This window comes from Sardina pilchardus, chromosome 2 (assembly GCF_963854185.1).
Source record: "Sardina pilchardus chromosome 2, fSarPil1.1, whole genome shotgun sequence".
NCBI classification, from domain to species: Eukaryota; Metazoa; Chordata; class Actinopteri; order Clupeiformes; family Clupeidae; genus Sardina; species Sardina pilchardus.
Window position 1 is genome coordinate 43,231,401 of NC_084995.1, and position 24,710 is coordinate 43,256,110.

Below are 24,710 nucleotides of genomic sequence, written 5' to 3' on the forward strand. Positions count from 1 at the left end.
CGGCTCACGGTGTGTACATTGGAGAACAATGGACCAGTCATCCCACAGACAAATCCCCCGTTTAGTGCGCGCCGCTCAGAGATTGGAGAGAGACGCACACCCTGGCTCCCACTCCTCCACTCACTCACAACCCGGCCATTCCTCTGGCTAGTAGGTCATTCCTGAGGGAGTCAGACAGGGCCATGATAAATTCAAAGGGACCTCTAAGAGAGGGCAAGTCAGGAGGAGGAGGCGGAGGAGGAGGAGGAGGAGAGGACAGAGGGGGTGAGAGAGAGAGAGAGGGAGAAAGGAGTGTTGCTCTGTAGAGTGAGGAGCTCATAAATTGTGTGCTGATATGTAGATGTGGGGGTGCCCTCTGGAGAACTGGAGAGAGCAGTGAAATCCAAAACAAGCACATTTTCTCTCTCTCTCTCTCTCCCTCGCTCTCTTCTCTCTCTCTCTCTCTCTCTCTCTCTCCCTCACTCTCTTCTCTCTCTCTCTCTCTCTCTCTCTCTCACACACACACACACATATGGTTGGGGGGAGAAAGTGAGAGAGGAAGCCAAGTATTGGATGAAGAATCTGATGTGTGGATTTGCTCCAGGAGTGAGCCTTTCTCATAGTCAGCAATACTGTGAGAGTGATCACGGGGCGCAGCAAGTGCAGTGTGTACAGAACATCCCACAACACCACGACCTCTTCATGCTTCAGTCAGACATCCTCAGCTGATTTCACCTCAGGTGCACTAAACTGCAACTCTGGGTGCCTCTCATCATGCCTCCTCGATCCTCGATGCTCGATCCTCGAGGGGCGTTCCCACTGATCTATAACTAACACTGGATAGACTATCCCATTGTTTCCCCCCCATCATTCTTTATGTAGATCAGTGAGGATCGAGGCATCGAGGAGCGAGGGAGGACGTATAAACGCTGCATGAGACGCACCCTCTGTGTGGAGCTGGTGGTGTTTAGAGGAAAGGGGGCGGGGCTTACATGATGGACTGACAGCACCAGGAAAGCTCCGCCTCCAGCACATTCGGTGATGACGGCGAGGAAGCGCGGGTTGACGGCGCACAGATGGTTGTCATGGACGCTCCGCGTGATGGGCACCCCATCGTAGCAGTTCTCTTTGGTGGCGGGCTTACCGAACACGTGGCGGAACTTGGAGCTGCGGTACTGAGGACGCCATGTCATCTGGGGGAGAGAAAGAGAGATACAGGGAAAAAAGAGAGAGAGAGAGAGGGAGAGAGAGAGAGAGAGAGAGAGAGAGAGAGAGAGAGAGGGAGAGAGGGGGAGAGGCAAGATGAGTGGTAAGAAAACCAGCTAACCTTCAACTGATAACATGTTAAAACCAGTAGATTGTCCTATCTGTCATCTAGGACGCGCACAGGTATGCAGTCAAGCACACTGCCTGGGTGCTCCAGATGAAACACCTGATACACCTAACAGAGCACACAAATGGTGAGCCTTCCACACACGTCATTTCACAATCCCCTGCTGACAGGAATGACCTGACAGGATCACTGCCCCGTGATTTCATTACGTCTCTTTTGTTCTTGTTTCAGTCTTTTGTCTCCGCGCCGTCACAGGTGGCTGAGCTCTCCTGTTCCCCGGCACCTCAGGACAGGCCCACGCAACAGCTGACACAGCCACAGCTCAGCCAGCTCAGCCCCAGAGCCAGGCCAGACCCCAGGCTGGGAGGAGGCGCTGTGTGTGTGTGTGTGTGTGTGCAGGGCGGAGGGGGGGGGGGGGGGACAGACAGGCTGAAGGGCGTATCCTGCACAGGCTGCTGGATGAATAAGTCATGTGGGAGCCTCCTAAGTGCTTCTGCAGCGCCGGCGAGCCAGCGAGACGAGCCAGAGCCCTGTCTGCCCTCCGCATTAGCGGCCCGAGCGGATGGGGCTGACGGACGGGCAGACGGACGGGCAGGAAACGAGATGCCAGTCTGCGGACAGGCTGGCAGAGGGCTCTCTGAGTGGGCACGTGTCTCTAAGAGAGGTTCGCAAAACAACAGACAAGCAGAAACAAACAAAAAAAAACGTTTTTTTTTTTTTTTTCCACAACCCCTCGGCAGTGCTTTTGATGACATCACTGGGCCTGTTGCTGCGGTTGCAGCTGGACAAGGGTGTCCGTATAAAAACGCTCATTTTTATAGCGGGCAGTTTGACGTCACGCTGGCGCTATAAATAGAGCGGAGTGGGCACAGGACCAGGGGGAAGCCGGCATGGCATGGGCACTGCTGCGCTGTGCTGTGGGCGCGCTGATGCTGCTGCTGCTGCTGCTGGTGGTGGTGGTGGTGGACTACAGCTCTCTCTGAGCTTCTCACCTCTCTCCCCCTATGTCTCTCTTCCTCTCACCTCTCTCTCTCTCATCTCTTCTGTCTCTCTCTCTCTCTCCCCCTATGTCTTTCTCTCTCTCTCTTCCTCTCACCTCCTGGGTCTGTCTCTCTCTCTCTCTCCCCCTATGTCTTTCTCTCTCTCTCTCTTCCTCTCACCTCCTGGGTCTGTCTCTCTCTCTCTCTCCCCCTATGTCTTTCTCTCTCTCTCTTCCTCTCACCTCCTGGGTCTGTCTCTCTCTCTCTATTCCTCTCACCTCCTCAGTCTCCCTCTTCTGTCTCTCTTCCTCTCTCTCTCCCTCCCTATCTCTCCCTCTCTCCCTATGTCTCTCTCTCTTCCTCTTACCTCCTCGGCCTCTCTCTCTCTCTCCCTCTCTCTCTCTCTCCCTCTCTCCCTCCCCGTGCATGATCCACCCACTCCATCTAGATCACATTCTGCCCCCCAGCTAAGGCCACTCACGCAGGAATGCTCTTTGAGATGACGGAGAGCGAGAGCGAGAGCGCTGCCATTCCCTGCTCAGCTTTGTAGAGACTTGAAGCAGATGCCTCAGTGTTCTCGCCTCTGCAGCTGTGAGAAACTGGCTCTGCAGGTACCTTTCTGTCCTCTACTCAGGAACAGACGAGAGAGAGAGAGAGAGAGAGAGAGAGAGAGAGAGAGAGCATGTGTGTGTGTGTGTGTGTGTGTGTGTGTGAGCAGTAGTCATTGTGCGTCAAGTCAGGCATGGCAAGAGAGCTGGAAATGCAGCTGATAGGGATCACTCGCCCACCCCTCTATCAAACCAGCTGGCCCTGTTCTTCAGCAGCGCAAAAACAATTACACCTGCAGCAGCACACACGCTTGTGCGCACACACACATACACGTCTTCCGCACACACACACACACGCTTCTTCCGCACACACACACAACACGCTTCTTCTGCACACACACAACACACGCTTCTTCCGCACACACACAACACGCTTCTTCTGCACACACACACACACACACACACGCTTCTTCTGCACACACACACACACGCTCCTTCCGCACACACACATACACGCTTCTTCCGCACACACACGCGCTTCTTCCACGCACACACACACACATGCTTCTTCCACACACACACGCGCGCACATCTTCCACGCCGGCCGCCGCCACCCCAGCGGTGTCACTGGATCCCAGAGCCAAGGTCACGTCCAGCCGTGGGAGGAAGTGGAGCGGAGAAGTGGGCGGGGCCGGTATAAAATGACACGATGCTGATGATCCCTGTCACTGTCAGAGCAACACCAAAATAGCAAAGCCTCATGGGGACGGGCCAGCAGCAGCAGCAGCAGCAGCATCAGCATCAAGGGAGCGAATGCATTACTGCACAAACGTCTGGTCTATTCTTACACCCTGATGTCTCATTGATTTAGCTGGGGCCAAACTCTGCAAGTGCCTACAAATCTAATTTGAGGCAGCGTCGTACAGACACAAGCTGTGAGGAAAAAAAACAGACCATACCGGTGACAGAAACCAGAGACCGAGTTCAATGCTGTACGACGATGCCGGCGTCTGTGACTGGGTTCAAAGTCAGAGCCTGACTTTTTTCCACAAATGATCCATTTAAGATGATGACTATAATTCATACAAGCCTCCGCAGCTTCAAAACCAGCTGTTACCGTAGCCCTTCTGCAGAAACCCTATTCCCCCTCAACACAAGCAGCACCCATTAAAGCACTTTCACCGCTCTTGCCTTACACTGGGTCAGAGAAGTCAGCGGCTCCAAAGTTCAGCCCAAGTGCTAAAGGTGTAAGCTTGACAGCGCTGCGAGCCCTGCGTGGAGGTTGACGCCCACACCAGGTGGGCAGTGGAGCGGCCGGCCAGCGGCCCCGGGCACGCCTCAAAGCCCCGCCGTAATCCGTCTCCTCTCCTCTCCTCTCCTCTCCTCTCCTCTCCTCTCCTCTCCTCTCCACTCCTCTCCTCTCCTCTCCTCTCCACTCCTCTCCTCTCCTCCCCTCTCCGCTCCTCTCCTCCTCTCCTCTCCTCTCCTCCCCTCTCCTCCCCTCTCCTCTCCTCTCCTCTCCTCTCCTCTCCTCTCCTCTCCTCTCCTCTCCACTCCTCCCCTCTCCTCTCCTCTCCTCTCCTCTCCTCTCCTCTCCACTCCTCCCCTCTCCTCTCCTCTCCTCTCCTCTCCTCTCCTCTACACTCCTCTCCTCTCCTCCCCTCTCCTCTCCTCTCCTCTCCTCTCCTCTCCTCTCCTCTCCTCTCCTCTCCTCTCGGCTGCACAAAGAGCACATGTGTCAGGGCTCTAGTCTTACATCCACCAGCGCCTCCCACAGCTCAGGGCCCGTCTGCCACAGCGTGTCAGCACTGAATGGGAAACACGAGACTGGGGGTGTCCAGGTGAGAGGATGATGTGTGTGTGTGTGTGTGTGTGTGTGATTGTGCTGCCCAAACACAGACACACGACAGGGCTGTGTCAAGCAGGGGTTTCACTGAAACCAGACACCACCACTGGGAGCACAATGGGCCTTCTGCACCAGGCATGGTGTACAGGATCAAGGTGCAGTGACAGGGGATGCAGGCTAAGAGTAAAGTGTGTGTGTGTGTGTGTGTGTGTGTTTCTGACAGAAGATAGCTGACCTGCAGACTATGCTGACTGCTGCTGAGTTAGTGTAGAAGGCAGCAGCTGCTGCAACACAACACTAGTGAGAGCCTTGAGCAACACACACACATCCACACACACACATCTACAGCCTCATCAGCGTGACCTGAACCACACTCTCCCCCAGACCCCTCCAGCTGCACGGCACACACCTCAGCAGCACACCCAGAGCCTCCTCCACAGGGACGATGGGCAATCACAACGCATTCTTGTTAGCATTCCTCATACGGAGGTTATGGGTAGCAATGATTACGCAGTCATAAAGCGCAGCCAGTCATGTATCATAAAAACTGAGAAGCAGAGATAATCCTCTGCTGTTAAGCTTGGCTACCAAATGCCATAGTGAAATGTACATTAAAGCAAAGAAGGTGAAACGCTGGGAGGGTTTTCAGGGCTATTTAATATCTCCTGGTGAGTAGCGTAGAGCTAGCAGGTGGGAAACCATATGTCAACACTCCCCACACATGGCTATCGGTCAACAAAGCACACATAACAGCCTCTCCCGTCCACGCTTAACCACTCGGCCATGTGTGAGGCCGCTCGGAGAGCGCTCCGAGCTGGCGTGATTTGTGGACGGGCCGCGCAGGTGAGCCGATAGCCATGATGAAATCTCTCTGTAGGTTTTATGGCATGTTTACAGCTCTGTTGACAGCACTGGGGTTAATTATTGATGGGCACATGTATTAGGGGAGCGGGAGCAGGGCCTGGGCGTGGTGAGCCTGACGAACAATGGTTTCAGTCTAAGAGGGACTGCTGTTGTGGACACACACACACACACACACACACACACACACACTGTACAGGTAGATAGAGTTCCTGTTAAGACTGCATCACCACTTTAACAAGGCCAATGGCCGACTGACGCTGCCATACTTACCTACTAAGCTGTACAAACTCAAGGCACATACAGTACTGTATGCACTCACACACACACACACACACACACACACACACACACACACAAATGTGCTGACACACTGAATAGATATGCATTTCAGAGACACATGCAACATGCACTTACTCATGAAATTCCACACATAAAGTTACTTTTTGACTGGCCTAGTGGCCCTTGGATTCTGTAAAAGTCATGAGAAACAGTGGAAGTACTCACTGGAGAGAACACAGGCTGTTTGGCAACATAGGCCATGTTATAAAACAGGGAAGCATCGGCTGAAATAACTATTAGGCTCCATTCCTATAACAGTTAATGCTTTAGCTCTGAATGTTCCATTTTACTGTGGGAGCTAACTGTGAAGCATGACATTTTCTTTTCAGAGGAGGCTGAGAGTAAGAGAATGATTCCATCTAAAATACTTTTGTAAGTATTCACATCAACATGACCATGTCATTTAGAGAGCAACAGTGTGTGTTTGAGCCATGGACATTTCGTCATATCAAAACAAGGCACACTTCAAACACTTGAGGGTGAGTGGAGGCAGCTTGTGTGTGTTGCGTGAAGGGAAGTCTTGTTTGAGCCTGTTCTGCTCCACGGGCCATAAAAACCCCTCCGACTGTAATAAGCCTCCCCCCCCCCCCCCCCCCCCCCCCCCCATCCCCTCTCCACCTCCAACACCTGACTCCAGCCCCTCGGGCCAAGGCTGAGATCTCGCACTCTCTCTCTCTCTCTCTCTCTCTCTCTCTCTCTCAATTTCAATTTAATTTCACTTATAGAGCGCCAAAACATTACACATGTCTCAAGGCGCTTTACAGTGTTAAACATTCAGAGAGGGCCCATGAGCCCTCCCTCTCTCTCTCTCTCTCTCTCTCTCACACACACACATACACACACACACAAACACACTCACACACTGGTCATCACTCTATACCTCCCACAGTCCAAACAGGAGAGGCGAAAAGAGAGAGAGGACAGGAGTGTGGCAAGAGGGACAGCAAGAGGCTTAAGGTGTGAGAGAAATGCACCGAAAAGTGTGTCTCACAGAGCCCTTACAGAAAAGTGAGAAAACACAGCCAAGCACATTGAACACCCAGCAGCCTGAGTAGACCATGCACTCCAAGACACACAGAAGAGACAGAAGAGAGAGAGAGAGAGAGAGAGAGAGAGAGAGGAAAAGTGTACCGACAGACATAAAGACAGAGAGAGGAAGAGTGTAAGTGGTGTGTGTGTATGTGTGTGTGTGTGTGTGTGTTACTCACCCTGTCTGCTGTGTAGAGGCAGGCTCCTCGCGGGGGGGAGAGCGCTGGGGTCCTTGGCTGAGAGGCAGAGCAGGTGCTGCTGAGCGCTTCCTACAGGCGTGGGGCTTGAGCTTCAGCGCTGGCCAGCTCCACACACACACACACACATGGAGCAGAACCCAGCTGAGCGGGACACACACAGGGAGGGGGGGAGAGAGAGAGAGGTCCGCTATTCCAAACTGTTCAAATTTCACTCGTATCCAGCCAAGTAGTCCAGGATCTGTGTGTGTTAGGTTGTGTGTGCATGTGTGTATGTGTGTGTGTGTGTGTGAGAGAATGTGTAAGAGCGTGCTGTACGTGTGAGAGAGAATGAGGATGTGTGAGCAGGCAAGGGAGAGGGAGAGGGGAGATGGCATGAGTGTGTGTGAACACTCCCTGAAAGGGAGGAGCCTTGCAGAGCGAGGGAGAGACAGCAAGGCAGGTAACGACAAACTCCCTCCTCCGCTCCGCTCTCTTCTCCTCCCCTCCTCCCCCACCTCCTCCCCTCCACCCCTCCACCCCTCCTCTTCTCCTCCCCTCCTCCCCCACCTCCTTCACATCCCTCCTCTAATTGAGAGCAGTCCATCATCGAGAGCTGTCTATCCCCTCTAAAGTCAGAGATTAAAACAAAAGACTAAAATTGGGCAAAACAAAAGAGCTGGCGGCTCATTTATAAACTGCCGTGTCAGTCTGTTCCTGCAGAGCAAACAAGAGGCTGCCCCAAAGCCCTTTGAACTGCACGCACGCAAACTTCTGTGTGGAAGCACAATTACAATCAAATGTGCAGAGAGCACTGAGCAGTGGGTCTGTCCACCGCCTCCCATGCCACCCGGCTGATGAGCCTCCATTAAGTCTGATCTGTGACGGCAGCCTCTGTTTAAATGCTGTGTTTGCTCAGGCAGAGGAGACCAAAAAATGCTCTCTTTCCCTCTCTCTCTCTCTCACACACACACACACACATGGACACCAACACACGTATAAGCGCACACACTACACAATGCATGCAATGAGGGCTGGCAGGAGGCCAAAGGCACTGAGAGACCCATCCATCTACATAAACACACAAGGGCTGACTGGTGCAGAGGCAGTTGGCCACATGTCAGCAGTCAAAGGCATTACGTAACAGCAGCAGGAGTCAGGCTGGAGCGTGTGGCTGCCGGCACGTCAGTGCAAGTGAGCAGGCAGAAGGGAACCCAATGGAAATGAATACAAATAACTTAGCATACATGTAAACGGGAATGCACCTGGGTAATGGGGACGGCTGCGCTGGGAGCGGTGAGTGTGGCTAAGGAAGGACCGGACATGTTGCGTTGTGTGTGTGCGTGCCCTCATGTTCAAAGCTGAGGGCAGAGTCCGGTCGGGGGGGCGGGGGCAGTTGGGTCCAGGCATGATCTGACCTGACCCCTGACCCCTGCGGCAAGGCGGCTGCTCCAGCATGCGAGAAAGCACATCTGCCTCGGGTCTCACAGCCTGACCTTTGAACTCCCGTATTGATTGTCCTGACACGCAGTTTAATTATATGCTGTCTGCTTGTGCCCCACATGGTGTCCCTTCTACACCGTCACACACCTGAGCAGAGATACAGTTTCATCACTATCACCTGAAAGGTAAACGCAAGCAACTAGAAGCAAGAAGCCAAAATGAGCTCTCATACGCTCAACTGAGCCCCCCCCCCCACTGAACACTGATTAATTTATATTATTTATTGCTTTTATTGAGATCAACCTTTTTTTTTGCACATTTCCATGTCTCCATATGTTGTGTCTGCATGCTGTGTAGGCTTGTTTGTGCTAGCTATATGTTGCCTGCTGTGAAGTTTTGTTTGTGTGTGCTATGTTTGTGGGGCCAGAGATGAATCTCCACAGTAGTGGACAATAAAGACTTCCATTCCACTGCCTCGTCCCCATTGGCTCGTGCTCAGCCAGAAGACTACTGTAGGTCATGTATTTTAGCACCATTCAGTAGTGCTCTTCAGTGTCCCCTCTGACTGAAACCTCCTGCAGACTTGATAGCCACAGCAAAACTACCGCTGCATTCATATGCATGGAGGCCTAAGCTGGACAGAAACCCATTAAGGCTGATGAATATGGAAGCCCACTGAGAGAACACTGAGAAGCTCACAGCTGGACACAGCTAACAGCAGAACACTTCACCACCCCTGACCACACCACTGCGCCACAGCTGGAGATTTAGCAGCTCTTTCGGTGGACACTTTACCACAATGCAAACCTAATGTATATGGGCTAAAAAGGGAAATACAGAGCCAGTATTTTTGGGGGATCTGTCAGACAGCAGTTTCAGCCTTTGCTCTGTGCAAAGTGGAAGCTAATTGTTGCAGCATACGCTCCACGAACGGAATGCTTTAGTTACATGCTCGGTGTAGCCTGCCTGTGACCCTTGCCAAAAACAGGTATTCTCACGTTCATTTTACCAAGTAAACTTAAGTGCAGTTGAACTAGTATAATTCCCATTTTTCCCATAAATTGGCGCACCTTCACTTTATAATAGTAAACTCGTAAGAACTGAATTTACCTAATAAGTGAATATACTAGTTATAAACAGTACTTGTAACACAACTTTAGGTTCATTATCGTATATGTAAAGTAATAAAGGTTTAGGTGCACTACAAGTGAACTCATAGGTGTACTGCTAGTTTATTACTGGTAAATGGAATGCATTTCTATATTGCTTTTCCACTCCTTCGAGCACTTAAAGCACTTGTTTCCATTCAGGTATTATTTTTTTTATACTTGGAGCATTCTTTTGACTGTCCTTTAAAGTAGTCTTAAAGTTCATAATATAAACACTACCAGTGGACTACACACACAAAAATCCAATACACAAAAAGTAAGCTACACGTATGCTTAGTCCAAAATCAGTAGACCAACAGTTCACATAAACTTTTTTCTCCTAAGGGGAGTCTGTGTTGTTTGTGTAAACTAGCCCGGATCAAGGAGACATCTTGTCAGAGATGGAAAAGAGAAGTGGAGGGACATTAAGGTGAGAGAGAGAAAGACAGAGAGAGAGAAGGCAAACAATCAGGCGTAATGATGGTGCGTTCAGGAGCTCTTCCTCCTCTGAAAGGCTTGTGAGACGGCTAATGAGTGCAGTGGGAACCTGGGGAGAGCTCTTTGAGGGCAGCACACAGCACAGGAGCCTCCATTACGCCCGGCTCTGTCATTTCAGCAGAGCAGCTGATGAGACGGCTCTGGCCACACACCTGGTTTGGGCTTCAGGTGGGAACAGAGGCCTCCTCGCCGGAGAGCGACAGGATGATGAGGGCCAAACGAGCGGCTGTTGTGTGTGTGTGGAGCGCGCTGGTCTTGTGGGTGTCGGCGGAGTGTGAGAGGCCTGGCGGTGGGAGATTAGATGGAGCTGCATGGCTCCTGGGGCATTAGCATCGCACTGCCTCCTGTGATTAGAGGGTGGAGGAGGGGCAGGCCGGCTCTACTGGTTTACATCCACACTGAGAGGAGGAATGTGGCAGATCCATCCACTGTGTATAGGCCACAACAAGCTTCACTATATGTGCTCTCACTCTATAGATCCATCCACTGTGTATAGGCCACAACAAGCCTCACTATATGTGCTCTCACTCTATAGATCCATCCACTGTGTATAGGCCACAACAAGCCTCACTATATGTGCTCTCACTCTATAGACCCATCCACTGTGCATAGGCCACAACAAGCTTCACTATATGTGCTCTCACTCTATAGACCCATCCACTGTGCATAGGCCACAACAAGCTTCACTATATGGAGGCCATGTGCTCTCACTCTATAGACCCATCCACTGTGCATAGGCCACAACAAGCTTCACTATATGGAGAACATGTGCTCTCACTCTATAGACCCATCCACTGTGTATAGGCCACAACAAGCTTCACTATATGTGCTCTCACTCTATAGACCCATCCACTGTGTATAGGCCACAACAAGCCTCACTATATGGAGGTGTAGTGCTCTCACTCTACAGACCCATCCACTGTGTATAGGCCACGACAAGCTTCACTATGTGCTCTCACTCTATAGACCCATCCACTGTGTATAGGCCACAACAAGCTTCACTATATGTGCTCTCACTCTATAGATCCATCCACTGTGTATAGGCCACAACAAGCTTCACTATATGTGCTCTCACTCTATAGACCCATCCACTGTGTATGGGCCACAACAAGCTTCACTATATGGAGAACATGTGCTCTCACTCTATAGACCCATCCACTGTGTATAGGCCACAACAAGCTTCACTATATGGAGGTGTAGTGCTCTCACTCTATAGACCCATCCACTGTAGAGGCTACAACAGGCCGTGTGCTCTCACTCTACAGACAGGCTGAAGCACAGGATCACAACCAACATTTAAGAAATAGATAAAGAACCCTGTGATAGAACTCATCTTGCTTTGTTGTTGTTCTCTACCTCCTGTTGTGCTTGCATTTACCAATGGGGTCTGGATAAAAGTGTATGGGTATGTCAAATACAAATATTGAATGCTTACTTGTCTCTCTTGACTGTGTTAAAAGTTATAGGCAGGAGGATAAGTGAGGTTTAAATATCAGCTGGACATTTCCACTGATGTTGGCTATCTGACACGGACACCTCATCATTCCACCCACACACTAGTGTTTATCTGCAACACAACTATTCCAAAGATATCTGTTTAAAGCTCATTCCTTGTCCACAGACGACTCCCTTGATGTGTATCCAAAGGGTGACAGCTCATCAGAGGAAACACAATCACACTGCTAGGCAGAGCAGCATGGTGATGGGATGGACCTGAGAGGAATAATAACACAGTGATAAGGACAGACTGTGTGTCCAGACTTGAGGAAGAGTTGCGGTTCAGCTGACATCTGAACAAGTTTGATCTCCAAGGAAACCAGATACACAACAAAACAGGAGGAGCTGACCAAAGTAAAAAAAGTACTGGAGATGGTCAGGCCATCTCATGGGTCAAACTTACTTGTTCAGGACATAAACATAGACAAAAACTATTTAGGATTATCTTTATGAATAAAACATGCATATTTTTTTTATTATTATTAAAAGCCATAGCTACCAAACACTTGACACTAGTTACTGTAGTTAGTGAAAGCTGAGAAACACCTTTCTATACCCCAAGAATATTTGAGAGGTTTTCACAAAGCAGAGCAAAAATGCTATGCTGAGGAAAAAAACAGAGAAGTACAAGTCTCTCTTCAGAAGGGGCAAAGGATGTGAATCACTGGATACCCCACCTCTCTGCACACTCTCATAGGAACCACCCTGCCTGTGACACATCACCCTTGATCTCCATGACACAGCAACAGGCAGACAGAACTGGCCAGACGGAGCCACTTTTTATCCATGGATCTGATTATTCAAATATACAAAAGGGGCTTGGCAGTATCATACACAAAACAGAGCTATATAACTATCTTACTACTGGTCAGTTAACAGTGAACTGTCCACGCACTTAAGTGTGTATGCGTGCTCCTAGTGTGGGTAGGCTACAAGTGAGCTCACTGCTCCGAGTGTGTGTGTCTGTGTGTGCATATGAATTTGTGTACACTACCCCCGGATGGGTAAAATGCAGAGACTACATTACAGGACTAATAAAGTATAACTTAATTACTAAGTTACTGATACATCCAGGATGACTGGCTGCTGACTGACTAAAAGGGAGCTCCCTACAGATCAGGTAGTCATTAAGAAACCGTTGAATCATCTCAAGGATATTTGTCATGTTGAAATCTTTAATAACTATGGAACAAATGAATGAACGGCCCAGCTAGTACTTAAGCTTTCCCCTTCCCTGAAACATAGTGTAAAGGGTACTTTAAAAGGTCAGAGACTACACACTCTTAACCAAAATTAAGGCTTTAAACTACACAAACCCCAAATACTTTGAAGTTCAGCTTGCCTCAATGCCCTTTTTTGAACAAATGATCCCGCGAGTGAGAGCCGGGCTTGAGTCACCACTCTGCATGTCTGCACAGCGGCTGTGCATTGCTCACTAACAGACTTATGAGGTTTTTCATCAGGACTTGCCTGGAGTGGTTCCTCATTGATTAAAGCTTATGTAATGCCAATGCTGTAATACTATGTGTCATTAGAACATGAAGCAACTCCACTGGAGAACCACGGCCTGCCTCAGAAACAGATGCGTGTCTGGCCAGGCCCATGCAGCCAGTCCTGACGCTGAGAAGAGAACGTCTCTGCGCTCCTCCTCGGGATTCGGGCCGGAGCCCCTCCGGATCCTCCGCAGCACGGGCCCTCACAGCTCGGTGTGAAGCACCGGCCCCAGCTGAGCTCCGCTCATGCACTCCACCAGCAAATATCAGAGGGCCGTGTGAAAGCCGAAACCAAATCAATCCCTTTATTGACTTACAGTAAGAGGTCGGGCCGGTGAATGTGCAGGGGAACTGTACGCCACTTATCTGATAGTGATGATGACCATATCATTAACTGGTCAAGGCAAAGTCCGACCCGAGGAGATGGAAGCACATCCCTTACGGGGCACGCTGGCCTTCTATGGCATCTCAAGAGGATTTGCAAAGCATTCCAGGAAACACAGTCCACCACGTTGCCTACATGAAGACAACAACACGGGAGGAGGAAGGTGCTATTTAGCCAACATGGGGTATGTGGCTGTCATCACAGGCTAGCTAGACCCTATAAGGAGAGGATAGCATAGCAGCTGTGTGGAGGGAGATTTGAGGCTTGTTGAGATCACTCTGCTTCTGAGTTACTTGATCCCATCTTAATGATGACCGGATTTAGCCACTGAGACCGGAGTCTTTACAGAAATCCACCATTACTCAGTGCCTCTCAGACAATTATCTGATGAAAAGACATCCAATCTACTGTGCATGTGTGCACATAGGCTACACACACACACACACACAGACACACACTAATCCAAACCTCAGCGATAGTCAGACAGAGAACCACACCCCTACTCTTTCACTCTCACACCCAATAAACAGAGGCAACAGGAAGAGGACTCAGTGCCTCAGCTGGGGCCCTCTCCTCTATTGGATTTCACACTAGTAAATATTTCCAAATCAATCGGGGCCTGCTCACTTAAGACCATTAGTCTTGGGGGTCATGCCCAGATCACTTGGCAAGCCTCTTAAAGCTGCTCTCCATTCACAAGCTGCCAGGGAGATCAAGTGCACCACACAGCAAAACAAACTCCGGAGGAGTTCAGAGTCACTCCTGCAGCTCCACCACGCTAGAGTAAAGTCTCCGTCAGATGTCCTCCTCTCGTCACCACCACTGAGACACAACAAGGGTCCCATAGTGAGGGAGGGGGCCTTCCCTGGCCATTGGGGGGGGGGGGGGGTGTAGAGGTCGGCCATAATCAGATCTGCTGCTTTAGCTAACAGCATTAGCGTGCACTGCAGCAGGGCACTCTCTGCTTTGTGTCCTCTCCGTCTCCGTGCGCTCCAGTCCTGATGCTAGTGGGGGAGCGCGGCGTACTGCAGGGTGTGGTCCTTCCCTCCCTCTCTCACACACACACACACACACACACACACACACACACACACACACACACACACACACACACACACACACACACACACACACACACACACACACACACACACACACACACACACACACACACACACACACACACACACACACACACACACACACACACACACACCAACACACGGCATCCTCCCACCCGTCCCGATGAGAATCACAGCACCCTGTGGTTTACCGCCCCGGACCGACTGGGACATAATAAGGCAAACATGCACAGATGCTGCGCTCAGCAAAAACACAACACACACACACACACACACACACAGAACACACTAACGCATCCACTGCAGCGGCAACATGCTCCGTTACGGGTCACATGACTCATGAGCTTAACACCGCACTTCCTGGGAGAAAATGCAACACATGCTGCTGCTCTTTGGGATCAATTGAAACTCACATGAGTGTGCATACACACAACACACACACACACACACACACACACACACACACACACACACACACACACACACATATCCTCATCCCATTAATAATAGATGGGGTTTGTCCTCTCTGGCACAAGTCTCAGTTTTGAGTGACCTTCATGTTGCTGGGCAGGAAAAGGGACCTGAGGACATGTGTCCACAGCCCAAACAGAGCTGATTGTTTGTTTGCATCTCCAGAGCTACAACAGCAACAGCTGTTCTGGGGCTGGACATCATCGTTACTTTGTAATCTCTCAAGTCTGGCCACACTTAATGGACTTGTTTATAAACATAATGACAATGGCTCGGCCGTAACCTTCCACAACACTGATGGCTGATGAGGACAGGCGGAGGGACAGGTACCAACCAGGGCAAATCCCCCCCCCCCCCCCGCCAACAGACATACACACACAAACACAAACACACACACACACACATAAGATCCTGAGAGTGTGGACCTCTGATGCCACAGCTGAGATAATCCCAAAGCAGTGGACAGCTGTCGTGTGGTGCTACACACACGTGCCAGAACAACTCAACCCCTCATCTGTTAACTGGTCAAAAAAAATAAAAAATTGAACAGCATGTTTGCAAAATGCATCACCATTTGTGAATTAACAGTTACGGATAATCCCGTCAAGAGCCCAAGCGACGGCATCCTCATCTTCCTGCAATAAAGTGATGGGAGAGGAGACGCGGAGGGCACAGCGCTGATGCTGGTGCTGATGTGGGCCAGGCAGCCTATCGGCATGGAGAGCATGTGCAGATGCCGCCTGCCTGCCTGCTTACGTAAGAGACTTTAGGATTTGAGAATCATAATGGGAACAATACATCGTCCTCAACCGAGGACTGAAACCCCGACAATCCCAAGAGGGGCTTAAGAATGCTCAAATTCTTGCATAATTTAGTTTCATTTTTTTAGGAGTAAATATCTGAAATCCAGTTCAATTTGATAGTGCTTTTATTAGCATACGTATCAGGTTGCATTTACTTTCACTGACAAACACGTGCACACACACACACACACGTACACACATGGCGTCAGGCACTACATTCAAAGGCTGAATTGTTCTATTCTGAGAAGAATCTGCTCCCTCCATATCAGTCTATCTGGAATGCAAAAAAACTGTGTTATCCTTCTCAAAGACGTGACAATCACATAATCCTTCGCCTGATGTTAAACGTATGCATATAACAGACCCCCAAACGAGCCGCACGCATTGTTCCCGCAGCTGTGAGCCACACCAATGGAGGAAGTGTCACCTCAGAACATGTGGGTGAACGTTCAAGAGTTGATCTACTGAAGACACCAAGTACCAGGGGGGAAGTTCAGTATTTATGGCGTTTCAGTTCCTTCAAAGGTGTGTGTGTGTGTGTGTGTGTGTGTGTGTGGTGAATGTCTGAGGTTAAGGGATGAAATCACCTGAGCCCACGCTGTGAGGGAAGGTCGTCAGCACTGAGGAATTCCTCCAAGAGCCAAGGGGGTGGGACAGGGCAGTGGAAAATAGTCTGTGTGTGTGAGTGCAATTGTGTGTGTGTGTGTGTGTGTGTGTGTGTGTGTGTGTGTGTGTGTGTGTGTGTGTGTGTGTGTGCGCCTGTGTGAGTGAATGTGTGAGTATATGAGTACATGTTTCAGGGTTGTAGCACAACTGAACCCATCACATCACACTGTAATTTGAGTCCATGACTCAAAAGAGCCAGCGGCAAACAACCTGCCTAACACAATGAAGCCTCCCAAGACAGAGCACATGAGGTCATCTCAGCGCCTCTAGGCTCAACTCATGTCCATGTAGCTGACAAAACAGATCCATTCAGCTCCATTCTAACAGACAGACATGATCAGCTTTTACTGTGATGACTATAGGTAGCCAGCACTGGTGTAGGGAATGACATGTCTGGTTGATTAGGCCTGAGCTTACTAAAACCGTGAACAGTGTTGCTTTGAGTCTGAAACCAGCATAAAACACACATGGTGTACAGACGACGGTAAGAGGGGCCTGTATGTGTGCGTGTGTGCGTGTGTGTATGAGAGGCTAAACATGCTGTACTACGGAACTCTCTGATGACTTTTTACACCCCAGTGCTGATTGCGAGTAGCCGACTCTAAATGTGCTACCGGGATCACACATTCTTGAATGCAGCCAGAGCCACTGGCTGGGCGTGTGCTTGATTGGTTTAAACAGTCTCTTAATACTTCTGCGTGCTGTGGAACAAGTCATGGAAGAGAGAGCTGCTCGGCAGTGACTTCTTAAAGGAGAGGGGGCAAAGGCACTTGGGAATAGTGACTTCCACTGTCGTGTCACGCTGCCAACACTCTAATTTTTCTAAAAGAGATCACTCACGAATGGCAGAATAATGCCTTCTCTGAGAGCGGCGTCTGGCTTGGGACCATTAATCAAAGGTGGAAAAAGAGCTATGGTTCATGGCCATGTTTGCACAGGACACACCTCCCTCCTGGAGAGGTCTCACCCTGAGGACTTTGATACCTGGCAACGTCCCTACAGCTGCTGTTCCCTCCGTCCCGCAGGACTGGCTCCCAGCTCACCCCTCCCCACACCACTGATCTGGAGCCAGCTGCATCGCCTCCTATCCTCACATACTGTACTACCTCTCCACACTTGAGCCCGTTCAGGAGAGAATAGTTTTTTGTTTTTTTTTATCAATTTCAACTTTCTGGATCAGCATACCATTCTTACTGGCTATTCTGGCTTGTCCTGAATCCTGGCAGATGGTAGCCTATGGTCAGTTCACTTTAGCTAGTTTACGCAAGATATCAGAGGTCTATGACTGTGCAGTGAAGTATGCCTCTGCCAGTCAACTTTTGACCCAGAGAGGTATATGAGGGGAAATCATAGAGAATCACAGCCATGTGTTAACAACTCTGCAACAAACACTGCAAGCCTTTATTCTGTTGTTTTATGGCGCTTATTATCTGTATAGTATCTGCTTTTCACAGAGTGCCGGTTTCATTAACGCGGTGGACAGTCTCCATCAAAGGCTCCAGGTGTTATTACAGCCCTCCTTATTTGGGACATATGATAGGGAAACAATTACAACAATAATATGCAGGTGCTTGTCGCTATGCAATAAACGGCTTGATTCCTCTGACTGGATCTGAAAAAACAACTTGAAAGCTACCTTTCACATCAACTTCAAAAAGTGGCGCTGCCTAACTGCAGTTAGTCTACAATCTGCATGGCCACAGTCTTCTCAACATGCTGGCAGCTGCCGTCTGTCAGGTGTTCCGATCAAACACACCAGATTCTCCAAATTAAAAATGTAGCCTTTAACATTATAGCGAAAATGAAGGGTTCCAACAGTGATCTGCAAAGATATGCTGACGTTACATAAAAAATGATGAAACTCTATACTAATAATGATCTCTAGGCTACTACTCTATGCTAGCGTTGAAAATGTTGCACGCCTATAATAAAGAATATCGTGTAGACTACAAAACATAGAGTGGTTCTGGCTTCATAGCGTCAGCAATGAACGTAACGTTTAGGGTAGTTACCTTAGTGATTATCGTAAGATGTCAGCAGGTGACAAAGGACAGGCTATCCAACGAAGCTTGAAAATTCCTCCAAAACAGACGCCGAAAATGTGTTGACCTGCTTCTGATTTTGTCATCCGAAAAGTAAACCGTTTTCATTGTTCCTTATGTACTGCGGTTAGTCATGACACCTTCAATATCTGTGACGGCACCATGAGCATAATCAACACAGCACAGCAGTTAATTTCAGGTTAAAGTTAGCGCCTGGGCTACCCTCACGCCGCAATGTCGATGATGAGTAGGCTACTGCAGGCTTGCTGGGTGGAGAGTGAAGGCGAGAGATGCTGGGAGACAGGGGGGAAAGGAGGAGCCCCTCTCCGACAAAGAGTGGCCTCGCTTTTGTAATGCTACCCGCTGTCTGGTCCTTAGGCGAGAGGTCTTGTGTCTTTTGTCTGACCACGCATGGGTCTGGTGTCCAACGGTTTGGGGGGCCAGTTTTTCGAAGACTTATTATTGACGAATAGAGCACGCGTGCATGTAGGCTACAATTCTGAAATATTAAACCGGTCGGCATGCGCAAGTGATGAGTTTGCAGTTGCAGCCAAGATATTGATAAGATCACCCTTGCGTGAATTATGTTTGCTTTGAACTGGGACATGGACCCACAACTATTGCAAATAATCTGGCAATGAGTCAAATAATCCTGTCAGAATTAAACTACCTAATTCCTTTAAATGGGTCAAGATGCCAGTGGCCTATATGTATAGGCTGTGAAGCAAGTCACGCACTAAAATACATGCCACTGAACCAATCACATTTAAAATGTCTTTCATCGTGAATTTATCGGCATCAAACCTTACATAAGTACACCCTTCGTTTTGTTTACATCACGTCTACCAGATCAATGCACTTTTCATTTCTTGGGGGGAAAGCAAGTATTGGTCTCCCTCTGCTGGAATTTTAGGGACTTGCAACACGTGTAAAAAAAATGAATCACCCGCTGGGGCTGGTCCGATGTTATCACTGTTACAAAATATCTCGTGCATTATCGAGCATAGTTTAGCCATACATGTACACCTCGTAAGCTAAAGTGATACTTACTGTTAATTTTGCTTCTCGTTTCCAACTACAAACTAGGAACCCATAAATCTACAGTATAAATCTAGACACCCCTAGCAGCAGCTGGTCAGGCTAATAAATCTAAGCAATGACAATGAAAAAAGGCTGACTGACTGTGAGGCCATATTTTCACAAAATGTTTTAATGCCATTTCATGCATTCATATCACTGAAAGGTGTATAGGCAAACACAGAGACCGACTCACAAATGACAAGGCTTTTGTTGTTCTGTAAGGCACAGGAGTTATGTTAAAGTTATTCTATTAGTGTCCGTTTTTTTTAACCTGAGGTTCCCCATTTCTCTTGCTGTAGCCTACTTGCTGTAGACAGCTATCAGTTGTAAAGGACGCTGGGTTGTTACTTGTACTTGTAGAATCCCTCTCCAGTCTTCTTACCAAACTTGCCCTCAGCCACCAATTTGTTCAACATGGGGCTTGGGGCAAAGAGGGGGTTGTTTGGTTCCATTGCACACCAACCTATAACCACACAAGAAAAGGAAAAGCATTATTTACTATTTTACACATCTATGGATGAATCACAGTAGACCGTAAAAAAACCTCTCACCATCAATAATGAACTTTGCCGTGTCCAGCCCCACATAGTCGAGCAACTCAAAAGGTCCCATGGGATAGCCAGCACCCAGTTTCATGGCAACATCTATGTCCTCTTTTGATCCATCACCTGAGGATAAACATTACAACAGGACTTGTGGGAGCAGTTCTGTTGTCAACTTGATGAGCACTGTTCTCAACAAGTGATCAGGTAATTGTCAAAGACAGCCACAACAAAACACTAATAAAAACACTTCCTGTAAGGCCGTGACTACTCATTTTGTTTGGCCATATGCCTACAGGGTCTCTGAGCAGAGCAGAAACATCCCAGTGGGGCAAGGTTGGCTGGCACTCTCCTCATGTACTGTCAGCATTGCTGCAGCAGATCGGCAAAGCCTAATAGATTCGTTTTAATAGATAATGGCAACCTCTCGTATTGGACATTGGACAATTAGGAGCAGGGCTGATGGACAGGAAATTATCCGTGCCTGAAATGATCAAATACATTCAAAGATAATATAGATAATAGCCTTTCTTGACATCGTACATGGCCAAGCTCAAGCCTGAATTCAGGCACTACGCCATAACTCCATCAGGCCTGTAGGAGTGTGTGCCTTGTCCACTTGATATTGGAGCAAAACAATAAACACTATGAAGGTTTTAGCTGTATGAACGAACCACAAGCCAGTGTCTACGGCGCTCACAGACTACTTGGAGTCATGTGTATTATTAACCTGTGTTATGTAATGAAGCCGACTGTTGCAAGACATCTGGGTGCCTAGGTGGCCTGGGAGCCTAGGTACTCCGAAACTATAATGTTGGTTATCAACTTTATTTATTAACCAAGGCCTTGTGCTTCTGGCTGTGTGTGCGCCCATGAAAGAGGCCGTGTTGGAACTACACTGGTGTGCATGAGTTAAGGAACCCATGCTTAAGTTGAATAAAAAAGAGAAATAAAACATCATCTTTTGGAAATTGGTCTCAATGCCTTCATTAAAATAAATGGAGGGAAAATCCAACCTTTAAAGGACACCAATTTTCTTTGTGAATCTTATATGTATCAGAAATAAATACTGTACATGTTATTCCTCAAAATACAAGGGGGATAAGTACGGACCCCCCTATGTTAAATTACCATAGAGGCAGTCAGATTTTCATTTTTAAATGCCAGTTATTTCATGGATCCAGAATACTATGCATCCTGATGGGAAGTTCCCTTGGCCTTTGGAATTAAAATAGCCCCACATCATAACATACCCTTCACCATATCTAGAGCTATAATGGTTTGTCGCAATTGCCTTGTTGCTTGCCATTTTGTTTACAGTTTCAAGCTGACAGTTAAAATGTTTTATAGCCTACAAAAACCAGTGTCAGCCAGAGACATTTCTCAAAAGTTAAAACATTTCAGGCTATAGGCTTTAGTTTCCCCACAGGGTGTGCATAACAGTTCCGGGACCAGTGCACTGGGGGTTTCATCACCACCAACCCCATTTCTAATCTGGATTCAGATTGGTTTGAAAGATTGAAAGTGAAAGTGTGAAAACCAGTTGTATGTACAGTAAGCATCGAGTACAGACTGCAGTGAGCCTACCTCTCTCATACAGTCGGATAGCTTCCATCATGTAAGGCACTAGCAGGCGGTTGACAATGAATCCTGGGGTGTCCTACAAATGAGAAGCTTAGCTGACGTTACTTTAGTTACTGCATTGCTGACAAGACTAACTTTGGCATTTCAAAATGTCAAACACTTTCAATCAAGAGACCTACTTTGCATGTCACAGGATGCTTGCCAAGTGCTTTGCTGAAAGCCATCAAAGCCTCATAGGTTTCCTGACTTGTTGACTGAGTTTTGATCACCTGCAAAAAATAAGTAGCAGAAATATTGCTCATAAAAAATACAGCAGTTACCCAAAGAGCCCTTAATATTATTTTCATTGTACAAGTTCATTAGCAACATGGGGCATTCTGCCAGAGAGGTACATATCCTGTACTGGGATTGTTTCAATGAATGCAACTTGTTTAATCCAATCTCTCAGATAGATTTTTCTTTATCAAAAACACTTTTCAAAGTTACACGTCTTGAAAAATGGGCTGTCCCCAGATGTTTTAAGTGAAAATGTACGATTCTAGTAGAATGCCCAACATACTTAAGACAAAAAGCTAGCCTATATGTTGAAGATACACACCTCCACAAGTTTCATCATAGGCACAGGGTTGAAGAAGTGAATGCCTCCAAACCGATCCAGCCTTGCCGTCGAGCTCGCAATATCCGTGATGGGAAGAGAGGATGTGTTGCTGGCAAAGATTGTGTGTCTGTAGGATGCAATACACCAAGACACACAAAAATAATTAACACAGAAAGACTTATCTTATTATAATCACAACCTGAATGTGTATCTGGGAATGTTTTAATGTATCTAATTGTGTACAGAAGGCCTGTCTTACTGGGGTGCTACTTTGTCCAGAGCACCAAAGAGACCCTGCTTGATTTGAAGGTTCTCCACAATGGCCTCTATGACCAGGTCAGTGTTCTGGACGACTGAGTTGGCATCTGTTGATGTTGACACATTCTTCATAATCTTCTGAATGAACTCCTCCCCAGCCTGATTAAATCAAATAAAAACAACAACAGTGATGATAATATAATCTCTGATAATTCATGGATCACCTTTTGCTCTGATTCACAATGGCCATGGCATTGTTAGGACAACTTTATGTTACCTCACAGCATGTGTTTTATTTTAAAGTCTAGATCGGCACATCGCAAAGAGTCAAGACTAGCGGTGACCAATTCATCTGTGAAAATGTTTTCTTCATACTTCCTGAACCACTTGTTCACAATTTTTAGGCAGACGACTCCTGACATTGCCATGCCCATCACATCAGGGAGGAAAAGGCTTGCACCCGTTCAATGATTGATTTTAACACACAATGCGATGAATTCAAAAGACTGGAACTTAACATCCGTGTGGCTACAAGAAAAAGCACTTGAGTGAGACTAGTTGAAAATGTTTGAATTTTCTAGGGAGCCTGAAGACTGGACTTTGGACCAATGGAAAAAATGTCATGTGGTCTGACTATTCCAGAGTGATGGGCAGTGATGTCATGTTATGAAAGTAAGCACATCAAGTGATGCACAACGCATGCATAGTGCCCATTGGTCAAGCCACTGGAGACAGTTATGTTTGGGGGTTGCCCCAGTTGGCCAGCAATCTAGGCTCAGCAATGTTGTGTGGCTATGAAATAAAGCCAGATGACTATGTGAATAACCTGAATGACCAGGTAACCCCATCAATAGATTTCCTCTTCCCTGAAGGCACATTGCTGTGATGTTGCATAAAGCTGTTAGAACAATGCTGTGGCCAATGGCGCTGTAATCAAAGCTAAAAAGGTGGTCCAACAAAATACTAGAGCGTGTGCCACTTGTATTGCAGGCATTGCTTTCAGATTTAAAAAATAAATAAATACTATTACTGACCTCTGGCTTATCTGCAAACTTCTTCTTGACCACTCTTTTCAGACTGCCCTCAATTCCTTTAGCAGATTTCTTCAAGATGTCCTCAGATGTATCCACCAACACAACTGTATGCCCTGTTGTAGCTGCCACCTGTGAGTTAGGGGAGATAAGACATTTGATATCCACTCTTCACATAATTTAGGTGATAGGGCTGCATCAAGTTACTTACAACATTTCAATCATCCGCTTTCCAGACAAACCTGCAGAGCACTTCACATTTGCTAACAGTCTCGTCTGGGTTCACCCAAGCCCAAAAACTCTTACGCCAATGCTAAAGCTCTTTCAAACGAGGTGTTTGGTCCATTTATAAAACCAGTGGTATTCATCATTACGCAGCCACCCAGCTGCTAATGAGATAGTGTAACATTAACGTTGGTATCAGACAAACGTATGTTTAGTTAGTTTAGAGACATCACATAACATCAAGACGCAGTAAAACGTTGTCCAAGTTACCCCAGAGTTGTAACTTAAAGCTAACTTATGAAATTTGGATCACAGAAGTGGCAGAACTGGTCAAATAATTTGTTTGGATAGTTCCTGTTAGCCAAATACATGTGTACACAACTGTCAGAACTAGCTCGCTAGCTAGCTATCAGCTAACGTGTTAGCTAAAACCATGGTGTTATGATGCAGATGTTTAAACTTGCCTGTGCAATACCTGCGCCCATTTGTCCACCTCCAATAATAGTTACGTGTTTAATTGCTGCATTTCGGGCCGAAGATGATGTTATCGTCCTGATTATGTGGTGGGTAACGAAAGCCATATCTGCCTTGCAAAGAAATAACGTAAGGCAACGCGAACACGGCACAACGCAACGCAGGCAGACAGGTTTCTAATTTTCCTCACCAGACGACAAACTGGGAAGAAGGTCATACAGACCCTGGTCACGTGGTTATACATTATGCCCATGACCTTTCACTTAGTTGCAGTCTCTGGACATTGTACAGAGTAT

The 24,710-nt window shown here is 47.9% G+C and overlaps 2 protein-coding genes across 3 annotated transcripts in view; both read right to left on the minus strand.

Moving 5' to 3' along the window:
• coro2aa (coronin 2Aa) overlaps nt 1–19,066 on the minus strand; it is a 28,175-nt gene extending 9,109 nt beyond the window's left edge. The window contains exons 1-3 of one of the 2 annotated variants that reach the window (XM_062530700.1): nt 18,593–19,065; nt 7,098–7,259; nt 972–1,172 (exon numbers count right to left, since the gene is read on the minus strand). In XM_062530700.1, coding sequence (XP_062386684.1) covers nt 972–1,172 — 201 coding nt within the window. In that variant the 5' untranslated portion in view covers nt 7,098–7,259; nt 18,593–19,065. Of the gene's footprint in view, nt 1–971; nt 1,173–7,097; nt 7,260–18,592 lie in introns of both variants that reach the window. The other variant, XM_062530701.1, reaches the window with a different exon arrangement.
• Nucleotides 19,067–19,814: 748 nt separating this feature from the next.
• hadh (hydroxyacyl-CoA dehydrogenase) lies at nt 19,815–24,617 on the minus strand. The gene is made up of 8 exons (XM_062530703.1): nt 24,405–24,617; nt 23,719–23,847; nt 22,686–22,843; nt 22,427–22,553; nt 22,008–22,097; nt 21,832–21,904; nt 20,254–20,370; nt 19,815–20,165 (listed from the first exon to the last, which is right to left on the minus strand). Exons 1-8 carry the CDS (start codon nt 24,519–24,521, stop codon nt 20,047–20,049), a joined length of 930 nt encoding a protein of 309 aa, XP_062386687.1. The 5' UTR covers nt 24,522–24,617; the 3' UTR covers nt 19,815–20,046.
• Nucleotides 24,618–24,710: the final 93 nt, after the last annotated feature.

Bases quoted from the DNA above. Each gene is read 5' to 3' on its own strand.
- hadh (XM_062530703.1), bottom strand. From the start codon at position 24,521: ATGGCTTTCGTTACCCACCACATAATCAGGACGATAACATCATCTTCG. The intron at 22,844-23,718 runs GTCAGTAATAGT...TGATTTAATCAG, and splicing joins AGTTTGCAGATAAGCCAGAG to GCTGGGGAGGAGTTCATTCA. The intron at 20,166-20,253 runs GTGAGAGGTTTT...GTGTGGTTATAG, and splicing joins GGCAAAGTTCATTATTGATG to GTTGGTGTGCAATGGAACCA.